Below are 24,432 nucleotides of genomic sequence, written 5' to 3' on the forward strand. Positions count from 1 at the left end.
AAGCATTTATGCTGTCGGAAAACCAATGAAATGAACAAAACGGTTTGAGCTTTTTTTTTTCTTCCCCTCCCAATATTCAAGATTTTTGAAGGGGGGGTGACATAAAATGAAAATAAAATTTGTAACGGCCTTATTACATAAAAATCAACATTTGTCCCCGTTTTGAAAATTATTATTGTTGAATGATTCATAATTCTAAAAAGAAACTAATTTTAAACCGATTTTAAAAAGAAATTAATTTTAAACTGATGATATTTTAATTTGAGCAATGGCTACGGAGAGATGATAATTAGGAACGAGCACAGAGAGTGCATTCGGTTAACTAGGTATAATATTCTGTCACCCGTAATAAGAAAAGCAAGTATTAAACTCCGCTCTGATTGGGTTTATTGGGGACAAATTTCGTCCCCTTTTCCATTTTTGAATTTTCATTTCACATTCCTGTAACGGAACTTGCTGAGAGACGTATTTCTACGTCAGAAAATTTCAGAACGGTGCCCACCCCAGAGTATGTATGTTTGTTTTTAAATGTTTTTAATTCGGTGGTCAAGAACTTGCTCAACGCCATGGTGGCCAAATTGAAGATGACATTCAGAATTTTCATCATCATTTCATTTTTCAATTGAAGTTCGTAGGAGGTTTCAAAGCTGGCTTCAGACATTTTGCTCGATTGAAACTTTAAGAGTTCCTGATGGTCAAACTTGTCTAAAGCATGTTTCACCCTTAGTTATTATTTTTTCACTATTTGGGCACGATGAAATGAAATTTAGAAGACCTTGAGCAACCAGTGGCCCGGTAGTAGAAAGAATTGGTCAACAATTAAAATGTTATGATAACTTGATGTGTTTGTAAATAATTTGGTTTTATATTTTTTCTTCAAATTACCAAAAACTGTCTGCATAAGTCCTTCATATAGTCAATGAGATTTTTAGAGCGAAAATCAATACGTAATGACGTAATTACGTCTCAAAAATATATTTCCACAGCTGAATTATATGTGCTTATCTATTTTAATTAATAATAAAGTTTATAGAATATTCAAAAATATTGTTTAATTCACTAGCTGCCACATGCGTGAATTTTTAACCGAATCAGAGAAGGTCATTTCGAATCGATTCGCGTGAAACACCACTGCAGTCATCTCAATAATTATGAGACAACACTCAACGGCATTTGTCTCTGGGGAAGCATAATATCCGATGTCGCTATAAATAGTCGGTTTCATGTTCGACTGCCAATTGTTTCCATTGTGCATCAAACAAACAGCACACCACTCACACTAAAACTCGCCCTCCAATCAATTTCGTTCCAGAGGTTCACCGAGTGGACGCCGTCAACCTGATGGTGCACGTGCTCAATTCGGTCATAATGCTAATCGATTTGACCATCGTGGGACACCCGATCCGGCTCAATCATGCCTACTGGACGACCGGAATTGGCGTGCTGTATGCGCTTTTCTCTGTCATCTACTATCTGGCTGGCGGCACTGACAGGTAACGTTTGTAACTTTTTCATTTCGGTTGCAGCGAACGATCGTTTGCAGAATCCGGGCGTGTAGCAAATAGCATCCACTGGTGCCTGCGGATTACAAGAGACCACAATTGTGCCACCAGCACAATATGCAACCTACTGCAAATTTACCAATTAGAAAAGGCTTTATCCTGCCAACTACCGACGGTTAAATATTCATGACCCAAATTGATATTTAGGGCCATTCAATCAGTGCTGGTTGTGTAGTGTCGCAGGCATGCATATTTGTTGGTTTCATATGGCCACCGTCAGGATTTCATCCCGAATTATTGAAATTGTTTTTTATCCAGTGTATCATTTTATTTGAGCGAAATGTTAAAATTGTTTCAGGACTTGCTTCAAACAGCGTTTTTAAAGCAAGTAAACTTGTTTCACAAAAGCCATGCTCTGAATATGAACGATCATTACTGCGAATCATGCGTTGAATTCAATCTACCGAAATACTTTCGAATTGGAGCCATAATTATGCTTCATTATTATTTCGACAGAACAAGTGAAGAATAAATTGGGTTCAAACGGAAACCACCCAATCGTACATGCTAACCTGCGTTCTGTTCCGGTAGAGTATCGAAATGAACATTTATGGAACCTAACAGTTCGTTTGGTGACATAAAATATGTATTATACTATTGACCATTGTGGGGCCTTTCTGTAAGGGAAGATGGTGAACGAATGGATGTTGGTACAACCAAAACCACCTACGCAACAAGTACGAGTACTGAACTTAGCAAAGGAAGCTGTATGAATAGATTCTCTCGGTCTGGTAGCGCTGAAATACTTAAACAACGTCATGTTATGTTATCAAATTGGCTGCACGGATGTCGGCCTATATGCCTAGGGAGAGATGGAAAGGAGAGATATTCACCAAACAATTGTACAGTTTCCCAACCGAGCTTTGTGTTTGTTCAAATAGAATTTCTGGAGTGTGCTGTATGTGAGCAGGAAAACATGAGTGGTTTACGGAACATAGAATCTAGCAGTAGTGTTGATTGCACAGAAACAACATTATTCCAGAGCACCTTGTAATCTTAAATGTTATTAAGACATTAATTTTTGAGTACTTATATTTAGTTGAACAACTTTGACCAACCATACAGTTCACACCACTTGATCTAACTAACAAAACTATTGCAAACGAGAAAACGTTTTAATCGACCATTTTGATATGGCTGAAGCTTTGCACAGATGGTCCCAGGGGTAAATATAACATTTTGTGTTATTGATATCACTTTTCTTTTTTTTTTTTTTTTTTTTGAATCACCGTTTTTAATTTACAAAAAGGGTTAATTTGACAAATTTTAATTTTTTCGTTTTTTCTTTTCTGCAAGATTGGTTAGCTTGCAGTACGTAATTTCTTGTCTTACGGAGTATATTTTTTATGGAAGGACAAAATTACTGCCTACAACTTTACCGTAAACATTAAATCAATCTGTAATCGGCCTTTTTTATACTTTTTTTGCTTTTTTTTGAAAATTTTAACTTTTTTGTTTCCCATTTGAAAAAATGTTTTTTGCATGGTGTAATTTTTTAATTAAATTATTATTACTATTAAATTATTATTTAAATGACAAAATTATTATCCACAACTTTACCAAAGGCGTTACACCTATCAAACAAACCGTTCTGGCGTGAAACGTGGCGAGCCCCATGAGAACATCTGTCCAAAGTATTCGTCAAATAATATATGAAAAATAAATTAAAATTGGAACTTTTTATGGATTTGCTCATTTTTGACATTTTTCACAATTGAACTAACGTTCCCAATTTATTTTACTTTTTGGGCATTTCGAAAATTTGGGACATTTTATATGTTATTTACATTTCTGAAATTTGTTATATTTTTGACATTTTATATGTTTTTCTTATTTTTTTATTTACATTTCTTGCATTTGTTACATGTTCCTCATATTTTAGATTTTGCACGTTTTTGAATTATGAAGATTCATACATTTTTCACAATTTACATTTCCAACACTTTTACACATATACATATTACATTTTTTCACACATCTTACTATTTTCACATTTTTAACTCATAAAATGTTTTACACACTTTTTTACATATCTTGCATTTGTTACATATTACTCATATTTAACATTTTTCGTTTTTTTACTTTTTTTATTTTATAGGTATTTTTACATTTTTCACATATGTACATACTTCGCATATTTTACATTTTTTAGACTTTTTTTATTTTTTACATGTTTTATATTTTTTTATAATTTTACACTTTATACATTTTGTTAATTTTTACATATTTTACATTTACACATCTTGTGTCTTTTTCAAATTTGCGACATTTCCTACATTTTGTACGTTTCTCACATATTTCACCTTCATGATATTTTTTCATGTTTTACGTATCTTGCATTTTTTACAAATTTTTTCATATTCAACATATTTTCATATTTGACTTTTTTGACAGTTTATGCATCTTTACATTTTCTATATTTTGTTACATTTTTTACATTTTGGACACTTCTATATACATATAGATATTTTGTACATTTTTACACGCTTCTACATTTACATAATTTTTCACACCATTTTTTTTTATATTTAACATATCTGACATTTTTACCATTCTAGACATTTATGACATTATTGACAGTTTTGTTGGTTGTTACATGTTCGGCATTTTTGACATTAATTTAATTTGCGTCATTTTTAATATTTAGGAAGTTTTTTACAGTTTGGATATTTTTACATTTTTGGCATTATTGTCATTTTGGACATTTTTAACATTTTTGACATTTGCAACATTTTAGAAATATTTTACATTTTTCACATAGTCTCACATTTTCCTCAATTTTCAACATATTTTTAAATATTTCACGTGTCAGACATTTTTGAAATTTATGATGTAGTTATTGAAAGTATTGACATTTTTTGAATACTCTACGTCTTTAATATAGGGTATCGGCTCTATTATCGTCAGGTTTATCCTATTATCGTCCGAGGGGTAATGAAGTCATAGAGTACTAATATTTTGCAGAGAGGTACTCTGCATTATAAAAAACAATCATGCAAGAAATAAACGATCTTAGACATCATTTACCCCCCTGGCGATAATAGGTAAAACCTGAAAATAATAGAGCCGATAACCTACTTGAAATTTTTGTTACCTGTTTGGATATTTTTGGCGTATTTGACATTTTTGATAATTTTTAACCTTTACATTTTTCGTTTTTTTTGCATATTTTACATGTTTTTACGTTGTCGACACGTTTTTTGCATATTTTCAAATATTTTACACATTTGTCATTTTTTCCACCTTCGCTATTATCGACATTTCTAATATTTTTGCTCTTTCAGACATTTTTTTTGATACTCTTGATATTTTTGACATTTCTAACATTGTTAACATTCATAATATTCCTAACATTTTTGCAATTTTGACTTCTATGACATTTTTGACATTTTTCATCATTTTTGTCATTTTTGACATTTTTGATATTTTTGACATTTCTGACTTTTTTGACACTTTTGACATTTTTGACATTTTTTTTACATTTTTGACATTTTTGAGATTTTTGACATACACTAAAGTCGCTTTTTACGCGGGGACATTTGTGACACATGACATTTATGACATTTTTGATATATTTGACATTTATGACATTTATGACATTTATGACATTTATGACATTTATGACATTTTTGACATTTTTGACATTTTTGACATTTTTGACATTTTTGACATTTTTGACATTTTTGACATTTATGACATATTTGACATTTATGACAATTATGACATTTATGACATATGACATATGACTTGTATGACATTTATGACATTTATGACATTTATGACATTTATGACATTTTTGACATTTTTGACATTTATGACATTTATGACATTTATGACATTTATGACATATGACATTTATGACATTAATGACTTAACTTACTTTTAAGGCGACATACCGATTATCGATCCAGTGCCGACTCCAGAAAACGTCGCCATGTCCCTCGGTCTTGGGCTGCTATTCTCCAATCGCCCCTAACACCTATTTCGCGTGCATCCTCGTCGACAGCACACATCCAACGAGTGCGGGGTCTACCCCGAAGTCGACGACCTCTATCGGGATTCCTGCTAAATATAGCTTTCGCTTGACGCTCATCCGGCATTCTCGCTACATTCCCAGCCCACTGAAGCCTGCCGTGTTTTATCCGCTTGACTATATCCGCCGATTTGTATGCCTGGTACACTTCATGGTTCATGCGTCTGCGCCAAACACCATTTTCTAGTTTGCTGCCAAGGATTGAACGCAAAATCCTACGCTCAAATACACCAAGAGCTCGCTGATCAGCCTCTTTCAGCGTCCATGATTCATGGCCGTAGAGAGCCACCCGAAGAATCAGTGTTTTATAGAGTGCAAGTTTAGTACGGATTTGCAGACTGCTGGACCTTAGCTGGTTACGTAGGCCGTAAAAGGCCCTGTTTGCGGCTACTATCCGCCTCTTTATCTCACGGCTAACTTCGTTGTCACATGTCACTGATGTTCACAGGTAAATAAATTCGTCGATTACTTCAAATGTTTCTTCATCTAGCACCACCGCAGCACCAACCTCCGACGGACTACCACGCACTCTGCCAGCCACCATGTATTTCGTTTTGGCAGAGTTTATGACAAGCCCTAATCTCGCAGCTTCCCTCCTGAGAGGTCCGAAGGCCTCTTCCACAGCTCTACGGTTGATACCAATGATGTCGATATCGTCCGCAATACCGAGAAGCATGTGCGACTTCATAATGATGGTGCGCTTCTCTGCACACCAGCCCTCCGTATAGCACCTTCCAGTGCGATGTTGAACAATAAGTTCGACAGCCCGTCACCCTGCTTCAAACCATCTAACGTCACGAACGAGTCCGATATCTCACCGGCTATCCTGACGCTTGATGTAGAACCTTCAAGGGTGGCACGTATCAGCCTAATCAGCTTTGTTGGGAAGCCATGTTCAAACATAATCTGCCATAACTCATTTCTTTTGACTGAATCATACGCTGCCCTGAAGTCTATGAACAGATGGTGCGTCTGCAAGTTGTATTCTCGAAATTTATCGAGGATTTGTCGCAAGGTAAACATTTGGTCCGTCGTGGAGGGTCCCCCTCGGAAACCACATTGGTACTCGCCAACAAAGGTCTCCTGCAACGGCCTCAGTCTGGGGAATAGGATGCGGGAGAGAATTTTGTACACGGTATTGAGAAGAGTTATGCCCCGATAATTGCTACAGTCCAGGCGATGGCCTTTTTTGTAGATCGGGCATATGAGACCCTCCAACCAGTCCGAGGGCAATTCTTCATCCACATTGGTACTCGCCAACAAAGGTCTCCTGCAACGGCCTCAGTCTGGGGAATAGGATGCGGGAGAGAATTTTGTACACGGTATTGAGAAGAGTTATGCCCCGATAATTGCTACAGTCCAGGCGATGGCCTTTTTTGTAGATCGGGCATATGAGACCCTCCAACCAGTCCGAGGGCAATTCTTCATCAGACCACACTCTCAGCATGATCCGATGGATGGCACGATACAGCTGTTCGCTCCCGACTTTGAAGAGTTCGGCGGGAATGCCGTCCTTCCCGGCTGCCTTGCAGTTTCTCAGCTCTTTCACTACTTTCTTCACCTCGTCCATGGATGGTGGATCCATCCTGCTCCTTTCGACTCCACTGTTTCCCTCACCGTTCAACAGCACACTGAAGTGTTCCTTTCGACGCCTGGCCACCTCTGTTTTATCGGTTATCAGGTTCCTCAGGCCATTGTCGTTCGTAGTAGAGTGGAAGCTTTCTCTACCAGTTACGGGGCGGAAGAAGTCTTCCTGCCCGACCTGTGCATTTGCATCTCCGATGACAATCTTTATATCGTGTCAGAGAACTCCTCCTTCTCATAGAACTCCTCCTGAATTGCTCATAGAACTCCTCCTTTTCGTCATCGGATTTCTCGTTGGTCGGTGCGTACACATTTATTAGGCTGTAGTTGAAGAGTTTGCCCTTAATTCTCAACACGCATATACGGTCACTGATCGGCCTCCATCTAATGACACGCTTCATCTGTTTTCCAATTAGCACGAAACCGACTCCTCTTTCTGCTTTCACGCCGCCGCTATAGTAGATGTGGCACTTAAATGAAGTGTCCGCAATAGGATCTACTGTTCGGAATTCGCGTTCTCCCGATTTCGGCCACCGCACCTCTTGGATAGCTGCAACCTACACATTCACCTTCCGCAGCTCTCTAGCCAGGATACTTGCGCGTGCCGGTTCGAGTAGAGTCCTTACATTCCAAGTACCGAGTTTCCAATAATCGTTGTCCTTTTTCGTTCGCCTAGGTCCTTGCCGATTATTCCGTTCCGTATTTATATCTGGATTGTTCGTAGTATTTAATATTCAGTATGCTGCCTTACAAGGGCTGCGATACCTAGTCTCGCGACGGGGCTGCCGTCTTTGATACATCTGGCGAGACACCGCGTTTCATGATTCAGCCGCCCGCTCCGGATCAGACGCTGTTGTATCCCGCCCCTAACATGGGGAAACAGCCGCGTACGTTCCCCCTTCCCAGTCAGCATACGACCAAAATTTCCACCGGGGTTGGTTACCCGATCTCCGCTAAGGTTACTCGTATCCCGGTCGGCACCACGTGGAGGTTGGGATAGAAGTTGCTGGACAGAGGTGAATGACCACAATAGGATCTCAAGTGACACGTGTCCAACCATTCGCCAACATGACATTTATGACATTTATGATATGACATTTATGACATTTATTACATTTATGACATTTATGACATTTATGACATTTATGACATATATGACATTTATGGCATTTATGACATTTATGACATTTATGACATTTATGACATATATGACATTTGTGACATTTATGACATTTATGACATTTATGACATTTATGACATTTATGACATTTATGACATTTATGACATTTATGACATTTATGACATATATGACATTTATGACATTTATGACATATGACATTTATGACATGACATTTTTGACACACACTAAAGTCGCTTTTTACGCGGGGGATACGTGCCGCGTAAAAAAAACGCGTAAATTCCGGAATCCGCGTAAAAAACCGCGTAAATTCCGGAATCCGCGTAAAAAAACCGCGTAAATTCCGAAATCCGCGTAAAAAAAACTTAGTGTACATGACATTTATGACATTCATGACATTTATGACATTTATGACATTTATGACATTTATGACATAAGTGACATTTATGACATTTATGACATGTATGACATTTATGACATTTATGACATTTATGACATTTATGACATCCATGACATTTATGACATTTATGACATTTTGGATAAATCGTATCAAGTACTGTCTTGATTCAAACTTCGAACAGTCTCAAACTTCGAACGCTTCAGAATTAAAATCACATTAGCTAGATATAGCTAGAGTTATCAAAAGTATGATGAAAAGTAGTATGATGATTACTATATACCATTACGTTTCTTGGAATGTCGTTTACCCAGTGATGTATAGCTCTTCACTGTAGGACCGCTTCCAAGGAGCCAGCAGGCGTTAAAAAAAGTAACAGTCAGTGTTGAGACGATTCGCTCATCTATCTCTTAGTGATTACATTTACAAGTGTTCGGAATTTAAATCAAAGCTGAGTTCTAAATTCTCGTTAGTTTCATTAACAAAACATGTTTGAATCTAAATAAATAACACTTAATTGCAACAACAATAAAATTACCAACATGTTAAACCTTCAGGATCGACGAGAAAATTCATTTTTCGTTGATTTTTAAGTGCAAGAATTTACATCATAGCTTAAGTGCTCGAAATTCGATGCAGTACAGTATATATTTTAGATTTTTTCTATTTTTTTCTAAATTTTCTACATTTTAAACATTTTTGCATTCGTTATTCACCTAAATTTTTTTTCTTTCTTAACTTTTTTCGTTTTTTATTTATTTTATGTTTTTCACATGTTTTCACATTTTCCCCAATTTTCAATATATTTTTAATTTTGTTACATTGTTGCTATATTTGACATTTTTGGCATTTCTTGATATTTGCAACCTTTTCCACATTTCAGTCTATTTTTATATTTTCATACACTAGGGTCGCTTTTTACGCGAGGGATGCGTTCCAAATTTATATGGGCCCGCGTAAAAAAACGACTTTTTTGAGTTGCAAATATAACAAAGAAAACCGTCCTAAAACGTTCAAACCTCGTTTGAATATAATTGTGGCCAATCTAGAGACCAAAATATGTTAAATTTTGAGTATTTACACAAAAAACTGTGATTTTTTATGAAAACTGATATATGATCAATCGTGGCCTAAAACGGAAAACGTGATTGAAATGAGGTCGATATCTTGTACCGTTTTTGAGTAATGGAGGAAAGCAACCCGCGTAAAAAAAACGCGTAAAAAGCGACCTTACTGTAATCATACTTGACTTTTCTGCATTTTTTATATTTGTCTTTCTTACATTTTTTACATATTTTACAATTTTTACATGGGAACAATTACACAACAAATGTTTTTTTTTTAATTACCACTTATTTTTAGAAGCTATGGAAGCTCAAGGGAGCCATTAAGAACTGCTGTAATTCATACTCGTGATGAACAAACTCCCAGACAAATTGACTAATGCCATAACTTTGACATTTTTGATGTTTTGGATACATCATATCACAAAACTAGATTTGAGATTTTTGTTTAAACTCAAGTCTGCTATCATAACTTTAGTACAGCTATGCAACTGAAGTAACGTATTCAACAGAAAATTATACAGCAAACTCATTATGTTTAAGTACAGTGATTTTAATTTATAACCAACTTCCAACTGAACATGAACATGAACTATAAAATGTTGTGTGATCTGAATCGTTATTGCTGCACCGTGAAGAAAAATTCCACTTCCATCAAAATGCAACCTCAACCTTTTCAAATAATTTTCAAACTATGAAAACTATGCCTAACAATCTGAGATCAAGCTATTACGTCATATCGTGTATCTTCCATTTCGTTCAATTACACAACGGAGCCTCGCTATGGGATGATATTTCGAGATCTTTTTATCAACGCACACAATTTGCGGCAGGGTGCTTCCTTTTTCGTGCATTCATTAAACATAATGGCGGGAGCTGGAAGAAATATCTGACGAAGAGTATGCGACTGTTCTGAAGCCTAGCTACCGGCTTCGCGCGATTATTTCAATGCGAGAGCTGGTGAAGTAAAAGTTCAACATTCACAGTTTAAAAACATTTTTTTTAAATTGATTTTGTTTAATGAAAAAAAATTAGTTTTAAAACATCTACATTGTTTACCATTGTTCAAAACGATGTCACTGCGTTATTTTACCCTCCTCTGTCCATAAATTGACATCGAATAACTGATCTGTAGAATGGTTCAACGTTTACTCTCTAGCATTCAGCAATCAGGTTCTGAACCAGAACTGAAGTTTGATGGCTTTCGTTGCTACGAATTGTTAGGTCCAAATTGTTACTTCAAACTATTTTATTTTCCCCTTTTCTCTATGCGAATCGGCGAACTTCAGGCAACCGACCGAAACTAAGCGCTCTGTAACAATATAAAGGAGCCATATACTGCCGTTCTACGCATAGTTGTCCCATGTTACTTTTGGTCGATTTTCGTTTTTTATCACCAATGAGTCTATTTTCATGTATATTTTTGAAAAACTCAAAAATAGCATTGTTTGTTCCGAAAGTCTTGAAAAACCATACCAAATCTGTTTGTCCCATCGATGATTTTCTATACATATTTGTCCCACTAGATTTTTTCCATTCTAATCGATCCCACTAATCACTAATTCCCATATTCAACACTTGAGAAGTGCTACAGAGCAATAAAAACTTCTCCTTACAACGTTTGGCTACATTACGGGTGTCAGAAATTCGGTACCGAAAATCACTTTGCTTGATTATTAAAATGCGGTTCGTTCATATTTTTATTCGGAATACCTAAACCTTGTGTGCTGGTTTGTAATCTGAATGCCTTTCCTTTTCGAGCATAAGAAGATAAACGCATGAGAAATATACTAACTGAAAGTTATAAGAACTGTCTTTTGTGTGTGGCCAAAATGGTGAAAGCCTAACAATGTTCAAATATGGGCAATCTGAAAAAACAATTCACCTTTGTAATGGTAAGTCATCTGATACTTATTTAATTACCTAAACTTTCATCTCTACTATCATCACCTGCCTTCTTTATAACACGATTAGCGTGATCATTTTCGTGAAAAATAAACAGCCTTGTATCCCCAAAACGAACTTTGTATTGGGAAACATCGAATGCACGTGGTGGGATTGATATGCGTAGAAATAACCTATTGGAAGGCAAATTTCTCGGCATTATTGTCCCAGTGGGTATTTTTGTGGAAAAGAATGTTAAACCGCAAAACATTCAACTAAATTTATTGAAAACAGTCTATTGCAAGGTAAAACTGCTTAAAAACCCATGGCAGCATTTGTCACATTGGCGCAATGCGTAAAAGCATTACTTTAACATCGTTTTTCTCGTTTGCATGATTTGGAACATGGGACAAATATGCGTAAAACGGCAGTATACATCATCCACTTTAATATATGTATACGCCCGAAAGCCTTTTTGGCAGTGGTTACAGGCATGACAGTAAGATACTTAATTTTTACAGGCCATCTTTACTCAAGTGGCTCCGCCTCAGGAAGGGCTCATCACTTTTTCATGTGGACTCTTTTCCTTTTTTTTCAGCAGGCAACGAAAATCTTTTCATATTGTTGGTTTGCGGAAAAGGGGTAGAAGGATTATTTTTTCTTTTACTTACGTATACAGCTTACAAACGTCGTACGAATAGAAAGTCACATAATCGGCCATAACAAGTGTAAATTCGTGCGGAAAAATAGAAAGACTTTCTTTCTAGTTGTTGTCAGATATGAGCCGCCAAGGCATTGTGGTTCAAGAATAAAACTTTGGTATATTAGATAAATTTTTAACGTTAGCCAGGAATCTAAATAATACTTTCACATCAGTAGACCCTTCTTGAAGAAAATGTTTTGGTATGAATACCTCTACAATGAGAATATTAAAGCAAACTTAGTGTGAAAAAAATTTGTCCTACTTCTATGATTTTATTCTAGGCCAACCTTGTCTTATTTTCACACAAATTTGAATTCAATTCTAGTAATTTTATTTGTTTATGATTTGCAATGGTGGGCACCATTCCGCTAATTCGCTAATCGCTAATTAGCGACGCTAATATTCATTTAGCGATTTCGCTGATTTTTGAGCTGGTTAGCGAACTGTTAGCGTCGCTAACTCGCTAATTTTGTAGAGAAGCGAAAAAAGTAACTTACAAAAACTGTGTATGACTGATGGCGTAAATAAAATGCTTTAAATGATGATGAATGATCACTGCGGACGTTACTTCTGGAACGTATTCAGGGGTTTCTAAATTGTGCTCCGCGAAACACTTCATGCTCCACGGCGTAGTTGATAAAAATCAGGCCTTAGACACGCCTATGCTTTTGCACTGGGTTGTATGTGACTTTTTTTGTGGCTCCATTTCCATTTCGAACCCACCGTGGTTCCAATATTTTGCTTGTTATTTTTCGGTTATATAAAAATGGCGTCTTTTCATAGGCCTGATAAATATAGAAACCAGCCGCAAAAACAGATTCTGTCAGTTTTTGACGTCTTTCATTCGACGGAACCCTTTTTTAATTATAATATTCGGCGGAACACCTTAATTTCTGTTTGCGGCAATGCGAAAGCTTCTCACTCCCGACTTTGAATAGTTTGGCTGGGATGCCGCCCTTTTCAGTTGTTTTGTGGCTTTATGGCTCTTTCCAGTAGTTAGCAGTAACTCCGACTCACTGACAACCGCTGAATATTTACCGGTATCTTCCTCGAAGAGCTCAACCGCATTTCTATGGGTCAGTCGTCCGTTCCTAATATGGAAAAATAGACGATTACGGAAACCCTTCTCAGTTTTCATACGATCAAAATTCCCACTGGGGTTGGGACCCAATCTTCTCTAAGGTTACGTTCTCGCTAGAGGTGACAGATCTAGATCAGACAGATCTAGATCTAGATTGAATTTTTGGCACCCCAAAAACTAACTTTCTATACGCTTGAAATTATGACCATTTTAGTTCTACTTTTTCGATACAGATAATAATTGAGTTTTATAGAGACGTTTTTAAAAGTATTTTTTTTTACATACAAACAGAATCGCTTTCTTTGCTCCTTGTTTTTACAAAACCCTCAAGTATGAACACCGTTGTATAAATTTTGAACCTCGTGTTGTAAATAGCACTCAAAAGTAATCTTTTTCTTTTTATGGGCAATAGATATTGACCTCCCAGTTGGTCTCGAGGTACGATGCTGTTCTAATAAGCCAGTTGTCGTGGGTTCGAGTCTCGGCTCGGGAGGTACTGTTATTGTCAGTAGGATCGTAGCGCTAGCCCCGCAATTGTCCTGTACACTAAACAAATGGCCGCGAAGTCTGTGAATAAGAAACAGAAGGTCGAGTTCCGAATCGGAATGTAGCACCAAGGCAATGCTTTGCTTAGATATAGCCATTGACAATCTACGTAATAATAAGTTAGCGATTAGCGATTAGCAAAAGTTCCGCCAATATGGGTTTAGGGTTTAGCGATTATCGAGTTAAGTTTTCCAGTTAGCGCATTAGCGATTAGCGTCGCTAAATATTCGGTTAGCGGTGCCAACCACATTGATTTGATGCCTGATCGCGATTCTCCAGTCCCGCGGGCTTCCAATACTTTCCAAATTTTACTCTACTGGACTTCCTTGTACTGACGAGATATCCTGCGAACATCAATTTTGCAGGGCAGTTGTCTGGCGTTCGTTCAAGCTCGTGGTTCATCCTTCGCCGTCATACACCATCTTCCTGCACGCCACCGAACATGGTTCTTAACACCCGTCATTCAATAACTAACTAATAGCATTTTGTACAGGGTACACTCTAAAAACGGCTAAGTCTGGTCAACCGCAGATGTTTATGGAGGCGAGCACTTTCCAGGTGGCATTCAGGATAGTTCTCACAATCCAGTTTATCGCCTTTTCTGTAGATAAGGTAGATGATCCTATCCATCCACTACTACGGTAGCTGTTCTAGCTGACAGCTTCTTTAACTTCATCTATCGTGGAGATGGCACGTCTTCGTCCTCTGCTGCACCGTCACTTCCTTCATCGTCTTCATTCTCTTCCTGTGCACCATTCAAGTGTTCATCAAAGTGCTACTTGCACCTTTCGGCCTCTGCACGTTCGTTCATTAGAATACTTCCATCCTTATCGCAGCTCAAATCCTGTGCGGGACGTGTTTAGTTTCTGGCAGAACTTTCGCGTTGCATTCGAGTGATTCTAGTTCCTCGAATTCAAACGAAGATTTGGTTTCACTGGCTCGCTCAACGTTACTTCGTCACTCCCGTTGGCTTTATTGCACATGCCCCAATACGTTCTTTGCTACGCTGTTGATGACTGTTTTTACGGTCTTTCAACAGGCCCCGAGTGGGCTTCAATCAACTCGTCCTCTTCAGGCAATGTAGCTTCGAGCAAGTGCTTGTAGTTTGCGACGATGTCCGTTTGCCTCTCCGTCTGCATTGCATTCTACTTCTCCATCTGCATGCGTTTTCCATCTGCATTCCACCGGAGATGGTACGCAACACCTTCGGCTCGAAGACCGCAAGGGCGCGATGGTTTTCCACAAGCCATGTCAATGTCTCATGGCCTTAGAAGAGGACTACCGGTTTGATGAGCGTCTTGTAGATGGTTAATTTGGTGCGACGGCGAATTCTACTCGATCAGAGCGTTCACCTATGACCAAAATAAGCACGATCCCTGCCATATTGCGCCGATGAATTTCTCTGCTGTTATCGTTGTCGGCAGTTACCAGTAAGTACAGGTAAACGAATTCGACGACCACCTCGATTTAATCACCACTAATTTGAACTCGAGGTGGGAGGTTAGCGCTATCTTCTCGCGAATCCCTTTTTTCATGTACTTCGTCTTCGATGCATTGATGACCAGTCCAGTCCGGCCTTTGGTTTGATGTACGTATCCGCCATATTCGCATTAGGTTCGAGCCACAATGTCGGTACCGGCAGCGAAGCCAAACATTTGAATCGACTTTTGGAATATCGTGCCACTCATGTTAATTTCCGCTCTTCTAATGACACCTTCCAGGGTATTTTAAAACAATAGGCACTAGAGACCATCGCCTTGCCTCAAAACTATTCAAATTTCAAAAGGGCTCGAGAGTACCCCCGATACTCGAACTACACACATCACTCCACCGTCGCTTTGACCAACCGCGTTAGTTTGTGGTAGCGCGGGCACCCATGAATCTCGCCTGGTAGTGCCCCACGAACTGCTTCACAAATGGTGATAGTCGACGGCAAAGTAGTTGGGAGAGTACCTCGTATCGGCGTCCAGCAGAGTGATTGCCGGGTAATTGCAACACTCCAGCTTGTGGCCCACACAATACCAAACATCCACTCTTCCGGTACTCCTCCTTTCTCTCAAATCTTGACAATGAACCATACCTCGCGATCTACTGCATTGGCATTCAGAAGCTCATCGAATTGCTGCTTCCACCTTTCGATCACCTCACAATCGTCCGTAAGGAGGATGCCGTTCAAGTCTTGTACATATCGGCTTTCGGCACATAGCCTTTACGGGCGTTGATCAGCTTCTCGTTAAACCTCCGAGTCTTCAGTTCTTTTGTTGGCGCTTCTTCCATCGAAGGACCAAATTTCTGAATTTTGATTTTTACGTGCCCGTCGGTATCATTTCACGTTTGCTCTCGTACGGTGTTGCAGCATTTTCACTCGTGTTGGGTTCTTCTTCTCGACTGGTCATTCCCTTGATTCGGAGACCGCTACGACAGTGCCACCTATGGCGGATCGAATGCTCCGCGGTCTTCAAGAGTAGCTGCGCCAAGCTGCTCTTCCGTGAGTAATTCTGCTTCTAGCTGCTGCGCGTAGTCCTATGCAACCCCGGCGTACCGCAGTTGCTAAATATTTGGTCGCGGCGTTCGAGTTCGGTGGATATTAACAAAACTAATGAGTAGTACTCCGAACCATTCCACGGAAGGCTGTTTAGTTCACGCACCGATGGCCGTTGTCATTACCTAACCTGTCGTCATTACCTAACCTGTCGTCATTACCTAACCTGTCGTCACCTGTTGTCATTACCTAACGTTGACATTACCTAACGTTGTCATTACCTAACGTTGACATTACCTAACGTTGTCATTACCTAACGTTATCATTGTCTTACCTAAGCATTCCTGTCCCCAATGACGACTTTCACGTCCCGTCGCGGACAGCTATCATAGACCTGCTCTAGCTACAAGTAGAACGCTTCCTTCTGGTCGTCAGGTCTCCCTTTTTATGGGCAGTGCACATTGATAATGCTGTAGTTGAAAAACTGGCCCTTTATCCTCAACTTACACATCCTCGCGTTGACCGGCTGCTACCCAATCACCCGTTGGCGCATCTTACCCAGTACTATGAAGCCTGTTCCCAGCTCGCTGGTGGTGCCACAACTCTGGAAGAAAGTAGCCGCTCGGTTGCCGCTGTTCCATACCTTCTGGTCTGTCCAATGAAGTTCCTGCAGCGCTACGACTTCGAAGTTGCGTGGATGTAGCTCATCGTATCCTGTCGCACCCTGGAAACCAGAGTGATTTTCAGTTCCATGTCCCAAGTTTCCAGTCGTAGTCCTTATTTCGTGGCCTAGGTCCATGAAGATTGCTCCGATCCGTATTATCTTTTACGTTCTTTGTAAAATATTGTTTACCGGGGCGGCTCGTTGGGGCTTCCCCAAGCCCCTGTCTCGCCGGGCCACCGTGTCTGCTCTGTAAAAAGTCCCACGCCGACACCAGAACGTTGATCAGCTGCTTCTAACATCGAGATCAGACGCTGTTTTGAGTCGAACCATCTTGGTGAACAGAAACTCGAGTTTCTCGGGCTCGTTAAGTACTCAGTGTTCAGTTTGAAAAAATGAAGAACATTATGTTGTCAAGTAAACGGCAAAACTAGAGAAAGCGCAATGTCAAAGGAGGACACAGACAGTTCACCTGAATTATGTAGCTTTGCTCTAGTGGAAACATCCCTTCCAACGTTAGTATTTGAAACTGAAACGTCCAAAGTTGATTAATTCAATCAGTACAACATCCCGGGTCAGACTTGTAAGCGGTCAACACTTGCATTTGATTTCGTTTCATTAATTAGCGTCGCAGTAGGCTTTCGCAGATAGTCAATTGACTTTGCACTGTCATACGTTTGGTGCTATTATTTCGTTTAATCCAGTCTACTCAATCCTATTTCTGTTAAGAAATATTATTACACGATCAATGATAAGAAAATGGCAGAATCACTATTTCCAGAAAAAAAAAATCAAAATAAGGGAAAACATCGTGGTGGAGAGCACTCGTTTGACATATTCATTCAGGAATGTATTCAGACAGCGAATCTTGTCACCGTCAGAACAAAAAAAAGACGATTATCGCAGTGAATCATTGTTATACCATGACCATTAACAAACCTGTACTGGGTTACGAAGTTACTCTTTGACATTCACAATTCAAGTGATGGAGTTGCTATTTTCGCCAAGAAATCGGCCAAATTTAATATTCGACCAAACGAGTCTGTCCAATCGGCGCGAGTAAGTTCATGTTGGTCGATAAACCTCATTATCAATACGACGAAATGTAACTTTAATGGTTTTTATTTACTAAATTTTTTGCAGAAAGATACCTGTTTTTCTTTGGAAGAGTAGTTTAGTATCTAAAATATCAACGCAACGTGTCTAAAGTTTTGAAGAAATCACTTGTGGTTCTTATTTCCGAGATAACTGGAATGGATGAAGAATTCTTCTGTCTCATTAGAATGTTACAGACACCAGAGAAAACTTCACAACTAATGTTGAAAACTAGCTAAAGCATGATTTACAGTTCCAAGCGAAGTGAAAAATTTGACAAGTGCAAAAGCGTAAATTCTCGCTAGCGAAATCTGTCGTAGAAACCCGGTTGTGGAACACACAGATATTTCACCAGCCTGCAGTTTACAGTTCATGTGTAGTGATTCACGAGTTTTCATTTCGAGCGAAGTGAAAATGGGCCGGAGCTGAAAATAATACGGACCGATCTTGGCGTTGTCTTGGACCAAAGAATCACCTTAGAAAGACACCGTACGGCGATAGATCATAAAGCCACTAAACTAGTCGGTTTCATCGCAAAAATTGAACGTAGTTTCAAGGACACCCATTGCTTGAGAGCGTTATATTGCTCGTTGGTACGTCCCATACTGGAAGATACATGCGTGGTTTGGACTCCGTGTCAGCTATCTATGGGAACTTTAGATTGGAGCGTGTGTAGAGAAGATTTATCCGTTCGGCCATGGGAGATTAACCGTGACGTGATCCTGTTTATCACCCTCCTTATCCGGATTGCTGTCGTTTGCTAGGGCTTGATACACTTGAACGTCGCCGCATGATACAGGAGGCATTTTTCGTTGCTAAAATTTTAAATGGCGAAATAGATTCTCCGAAAATGCTGTCATCAATTAAGTTTCGCGCCGCACAACGCATGCTACTGAATACATTCCCCCGTATGAGCTACGGTTGCTTCGAGTCTGCTGCGTATATATCAGAATTTTCACAAGTGTTGAATAAGTGTTCAACCCCGGCGAACCAGCGCACATATGCAAACAAGAATTGCTAGGCTTAGTTCTATTTACCTATCGATTCATTGAGATCGGATGATTTAAATAATAAAGTACTCAAATCAAAACCTATACTGCTAAAATGCTAAAGTTAAGAAATATCTACGGTAGGGACGGTATTAAAATTCCAACAAAAAATAAAGTTCTTATTAGAAGGATCAGAACACACCACTAGGTGGACCAATTCACGTTTTTATCTCCAATTACTCTATGAAATTGCTTTTCTTAGCATGGGGAGCATTAAGAAAAACCCCACATACGTTTTCCCGATTACTCATTAAAAAAGTCCTTTCCATTGGTTAACGTTCTTTTTATTTTTTCTTTCGGATTATAGGCATAACGAGTCCAGTATCTACAAAATGCTCGACTGGCAGAAGCCGGGCAAATCGATTGTAATCTGCGCGCTTGGTGTCTTCTTCGTTTTCGTGGTCCACTTCATCTGCTACTGTCTGTACTGCCTGCGGGTGTGGCTGTACGCGCGAGTTTGCCTCCCGGAGCCGACCGACAGTTCCGTCTTGAGTGGCAGCAGCACCCGAAAGACCAGCCGGGAGAAGGTAAGCTCGATCACACGGACGCTTTCGTCGATGGAGGAATCACAACGGGAGCAGTTCCTCAATCCGTCGACCGTCATCGATCTGAAGTGATTGACCGAGAGCGGGCAGCAGCCGTGTGGCTCCCGGGCCGCGCCCACCAACCGCCCACCGTCAGCTGGGCCAGGTGGTGGCTGGCGCGGCCAGTAATCAGCTGCCCATTCCAAACACATTCCAAGCACTATAACCAAAGGGACTGCACCGAACGGCGGATGCCCTTAGCTCAAGTTTTTCACTGGACAGTCATTGTTGAACACAAACTAGACTTCTAAACAGCATGCGAATAGCGGCTCTTGTGATGTTTAATTGAAGATGTAGAGTCTAAACCAAGAATCAAAAATGCTACAACGTTGTTTGGTGAAGTAATAGATTATGTAAATTGATAGTAGAATTTTACGTAGATCGTTAGCAGCAGAAACGATTTTGTATTCAGATTTGAAATGTAGCCAGAACTTAGTCAGGATTGTAATAAAAGCAGAGGCAAAGCGATAAATTTCTATCGCGCGGTTTAGTGAATAAATTCAAACGATTTTTTTTTTCGATAACAGTCAAAGATCATTTAGTTTAATGAAGCAAGAAAAAATATCAGATTGTTCATGGTTATAAAACAATATAAAGGCTCATATGTGATTAACGCAACAAATCCGTTAACTGAATGGTTTTTCAATTAATGGCAGACAAAAGCGCCATGTTGTTTCTGTGGAATACAGAAATAGAGCTGATGTGATTGATGCATTCCTAATTTCAGGGCATACGAATAGCTTGCCCGCAAAAAAAAACCAAACAAATTTTTAGTTAAAATTTGTTCCAACACAATCGAAAAATTGTCGGGGACTGTGTTAAAAAACAGTTTAAATCTAAAGTCATATAAAAAACACAGTCATCAGCCTGGAATTAGGTAAAGCATCAAAGGTACAAGATAGTTCCTCGCAAGTATTGTATTTTAATTCTGTCACATGCTGGACCAAACGTAGAGACCGTTAATAAATCCCAAACATTTATGTTTGATTAGATTGAAAGTTTTCTGCGAAAGCTTCAAACGTACTCCCGCAGAACGAGGCCTTCTTTTTCTGCAAGGTTACAACAAGTCACGAAAGAGATTTGAGATAACGTTCCAAGTGAATAAAAGCACTTGAATTGATTTTCATCATCCATATCGAGGAAACAGCAAGACAGAGTAGGAAAGTAGCTGTTGTTGCGGTGTTACATTAAATATTATTTCCCTCTGAGGAAGCAAACAAACGGAATGTATATGCTCGCGTAGCGACATAACACATCAAAGCATAATTCTAATTCAACCCTATATAACCTGTGTAGATCAATTACCAGTCTTAGCTGATATCGCGAAATATTAAAAGACTCAGTCGCAAACGTGGACTCATATTACCACTATTATAGTGCATGACAGCAATAATATTGCCCTTCAATGATGTTTTGTAGCCAGAGAAATTAAGTATTATTATCGCTTGAAAAGCACTGCATTTTCCTATCAAACGTTACAGTTCGCTACAACGCGATAGTATTTAAGATGTTATGCACATCAAAGTGGAACCACTTTTAGTGTGTTCATTATTATTTGCACCTAGATTTATTGCATTTTTGCTCAGAAGTATGTTCAATTTACTGTTGATAAAACTGCCTTTGTTTTCAAAATTTAACACAGTAAAACGTTTTAGCTGAAGTCCAGAACAAAAATGTTAGGCACAACATAATTTTGGTCTACTACCTAGAAATTATTAAACAATATATCGACTCCTGATCTTTACAAATATCATAAAAATTTCTTATCCTAAAGCTCGCTATACATGCCCTTAATCTACTATTGTTTCGTGCTGGTACAGGATGTGGAAAAACTAAAAAAAGTTTATATATAAAAAACTACAATTACTTGTGTTCTTACTAAGCTAACTCATCTCCAACTGGATTCCAACATTAGAAACATAAATATTTATCGTTTCGTAGTAATAAACCACCTCCTATAGCAGTACTTTCGAAAAAAATTCTAACGTTGAACTAAAACACGAACTACTAAGTAAAACAAGGAACTCGATTGAAATGATCCATTGAAACATCATCATGATAAAAGCGCAAACAACACTTTTATGCGAAGGATGGTTAAAAAGTACAATACACAAAACACGTATAAAGAAATAGTTAACTATAGAGTACCTATGAAGAAGTAACCCATAACTTTTCACCTAAAGTAATAGTTCGCAACCATAAATTCAGTCCAAGTGCACAGGTTGCAACCAAACTCAACACACAATTACGCTGAGTGCATGGAGATAGTCACAGCATCACACTCTACAGTTTTGCGTACATACGTTCCTGCACAGAGAGCTATTGTTTATCCTATCAATTGCATTAGTCTTAGGCTTATATCTGCACCCGAGGATAGTATTCAGCGAACAATAGTTTGTTCGAATGGTCAACAGGTTCCCGACCAACCACTCTTTAAGTTTCTTCATGAAACGAGAACGATCGCTATCGACTAGTTTTGAACCTATATCGATTGCTTTCAGTTGTTGTCGTTTCATAAAGGTGCATAAAGAGTGGTTGATCGGGTTTAGTTTAGCTGTTTATTTCATTCGGCAGGAAACACAAATCAAAACCAATGGAAAAATAAACCCGTCAACTACAAACTGTCAATAAGTTTGGTGTCAGCCAAAGCAAGCAGGAATTAATGAAGAGACTTTTAAGCCGATGTTTGAAATAAATGAAAATCAGTAAGCGTTTGATCATAAAAGAAGCTGTTCGATTCCATGTTGAGTGGAAAGATATCACTGGCCTTCAGTAACACTTGTATCCTACGTTACGCCTTTGTTTTCTTTACTAGGGTACATTCTGTATAAGTAAAAATGGAATGTTGGGTTAGATTTTAAGAAGTTATAACTAGGTATATAATCACATGGATAGATAAAATGTTAGACAATATTGCGATATATTAGTTACCAATAACGTTCATTCGGCTATAAAAATTACCTTTACGCCTCTACCTTGTACAGATGGCATGAGTAGACGGTTATCTACTGTTATAAAGTTTGCAATAAAAAAATTGAACAAAAATTGCCGATTTTTCATGGGTTTAGTTCCACACGCACTGACGAAACTACCCATTCAGCATCAATCGTAGTAACCCATGGATGAGCAGGAAAAATTTGACAGCTCAATCAGTAGAACTTTAACCGTTATGGCGAAAGCAATGAAGCTACTCCTTTCAGAAGTGTGCGCATTCAAAGAATGGTACCTCACCGCGTCGAAAACGGTCATCGTGTAGGTGTCCCCGTTCCGGCATCTACAGCGTCTTAGCACTATTGGACAACATTCAAAGCATTTACGGCCGACGAACCTGAGCGACAAGAAGATCCAAAGGATACTGAAGAGGAAGCCCAACGGGAAAGTGGCTATATCGCTGCGTGCGCTTGGCCAGGAAGTCGGTGCAACGGGCCAAACAGTGAAAAAGTACCTGGCGAATATGGACATACATGTCACAAAGCGGCAGTCCCATCACTGGTCTCAGAGCTGCAGGCAGTGACACATCGGCAGCGGCTGAATAAGATGGTCAAATCGATTTTCTCGGCGGATCGCGACGCGGCGGTGGTGATGAACGACCTATCGAGAATTTCTGGGCAAACCTGAAGCGTAAGACCTACTCTGCCGTTATCTCGCAGACTGACGTAAGCGCCAAAGTGGCCGATTTGTGTTTTTTGCGATTAAATGATAGAACACACCAACTTACTTACCAGTCAGCTCCAGGCCGAAGTGTCCCTTGCTGTTCGAAGAAGTCGTTTCCATTCAACTCGGTCCATGGCTGCAGCTCGCCAGCCATGTCGTCTGCGGAGGCCCCGCAGGTCGTCTTCCACTTGATCGAGCCACATGGCTCGCTGCGCGCCCCGTCGCCTTGTTCCAGTCGGGTTGTTATCAAGAACCATTTTCACCGGGTTGTCGTCCGACATCCTAACGACATGCCCAGCCCACCGTAGTCTCCCGATTTTCGCCGTTTGAACGATGAGTGGTTCTCCCAGCAGCTGATGCAACTCGTGGTTCATCCGCCTCCGCCATGATCCATCTTCCATCTGCACTCCACCACAGATGGTACGCAACACCTTTCGTTCGAAAACCCCAAGGGCGCGTTGGTCCTCCACGAGAATAGTCCAGGTTTCGTGGCCGTAGAGGACTACCGGTCTGATCAGTGTTTTGTAGATGGTTAACTTCGTGCGGCGGCGGATTTTATTCGAGCGGAGTGTTCTCCGGAGTCCAAAGTAGGCACGATTTCCTGCCATAAGGCGTCGACGAATTTCTCTGCTGGTGTCGTTGTCAGCAGTCACCAGTAAGCCCAGGTACACGAACTCGTCTACCACCTCGATTTCATCACCGCTAATATGAATTCGTGGCGGGAGGTTGACACTGTCTTCTCTGGAACCTCTTCCTCTCATGTACTTGGTCTTCGATGCGTTTATGGCCAGCCCAATTCGTCCGGCTTCAGCCTTCAGTCTGATGTACGTCTCCGTCATCTTTTCAAGGGTTCGTGCTACAATATCAATGTCATCGGTGAAGCCAAAGAGCTGAACAGACCTTCTAAAAATCGTG

General features: G+C 39.5%; 1 protein-coding gene across 15 annotated transcripts in view; it reads left to right on the forward strand.

The window, feature by feature from the left end:
- LOC129726506 (protein rolling stone-like) overlaps positions 1–22,591 on the forward strand; it is a 200,328-nt gene extending 177,737 nt beyond the window's left edge. For all 15 annotated transcript variants that reach the window (XM_055683299.1, XM_055683302.1, XM_055683301.1 and 12 more), the window contains 2 exons: positions 1,313–1,493; positions 19,587–22,591. In XM_055683299.1, coding sequence (XP_055539274.1) covers positions 1,313–1,493; positions 19,587–19,896 — 491 coding nt within the window. In that variant the 3' untranslated portion in view covers positions 19,897–22,591. The remainder of the gene's footprint in view (positions 1–1,312; positions 1,494–19,586) is intronic.
- The last annotated feature ends 1,841 nt before the right edge of the window (positions 22,592–24,432 follow it).

Source organism: Wyeomyia smithii, chromosome 3, assembly GCF_029784165.1.
Source record: "Wyeomyia smithii strain HCP4-BCI-WySm-NY-G18 chromosome 3, ASM2978416v1, whole genome shotgun sequence".
Taxonomy (NCBI): Eukaryota; Metazoa; Arthropoda; class Insecta; order Diptera; family Culicidae; genus Wyeomyia; species Wyeomyia smithii.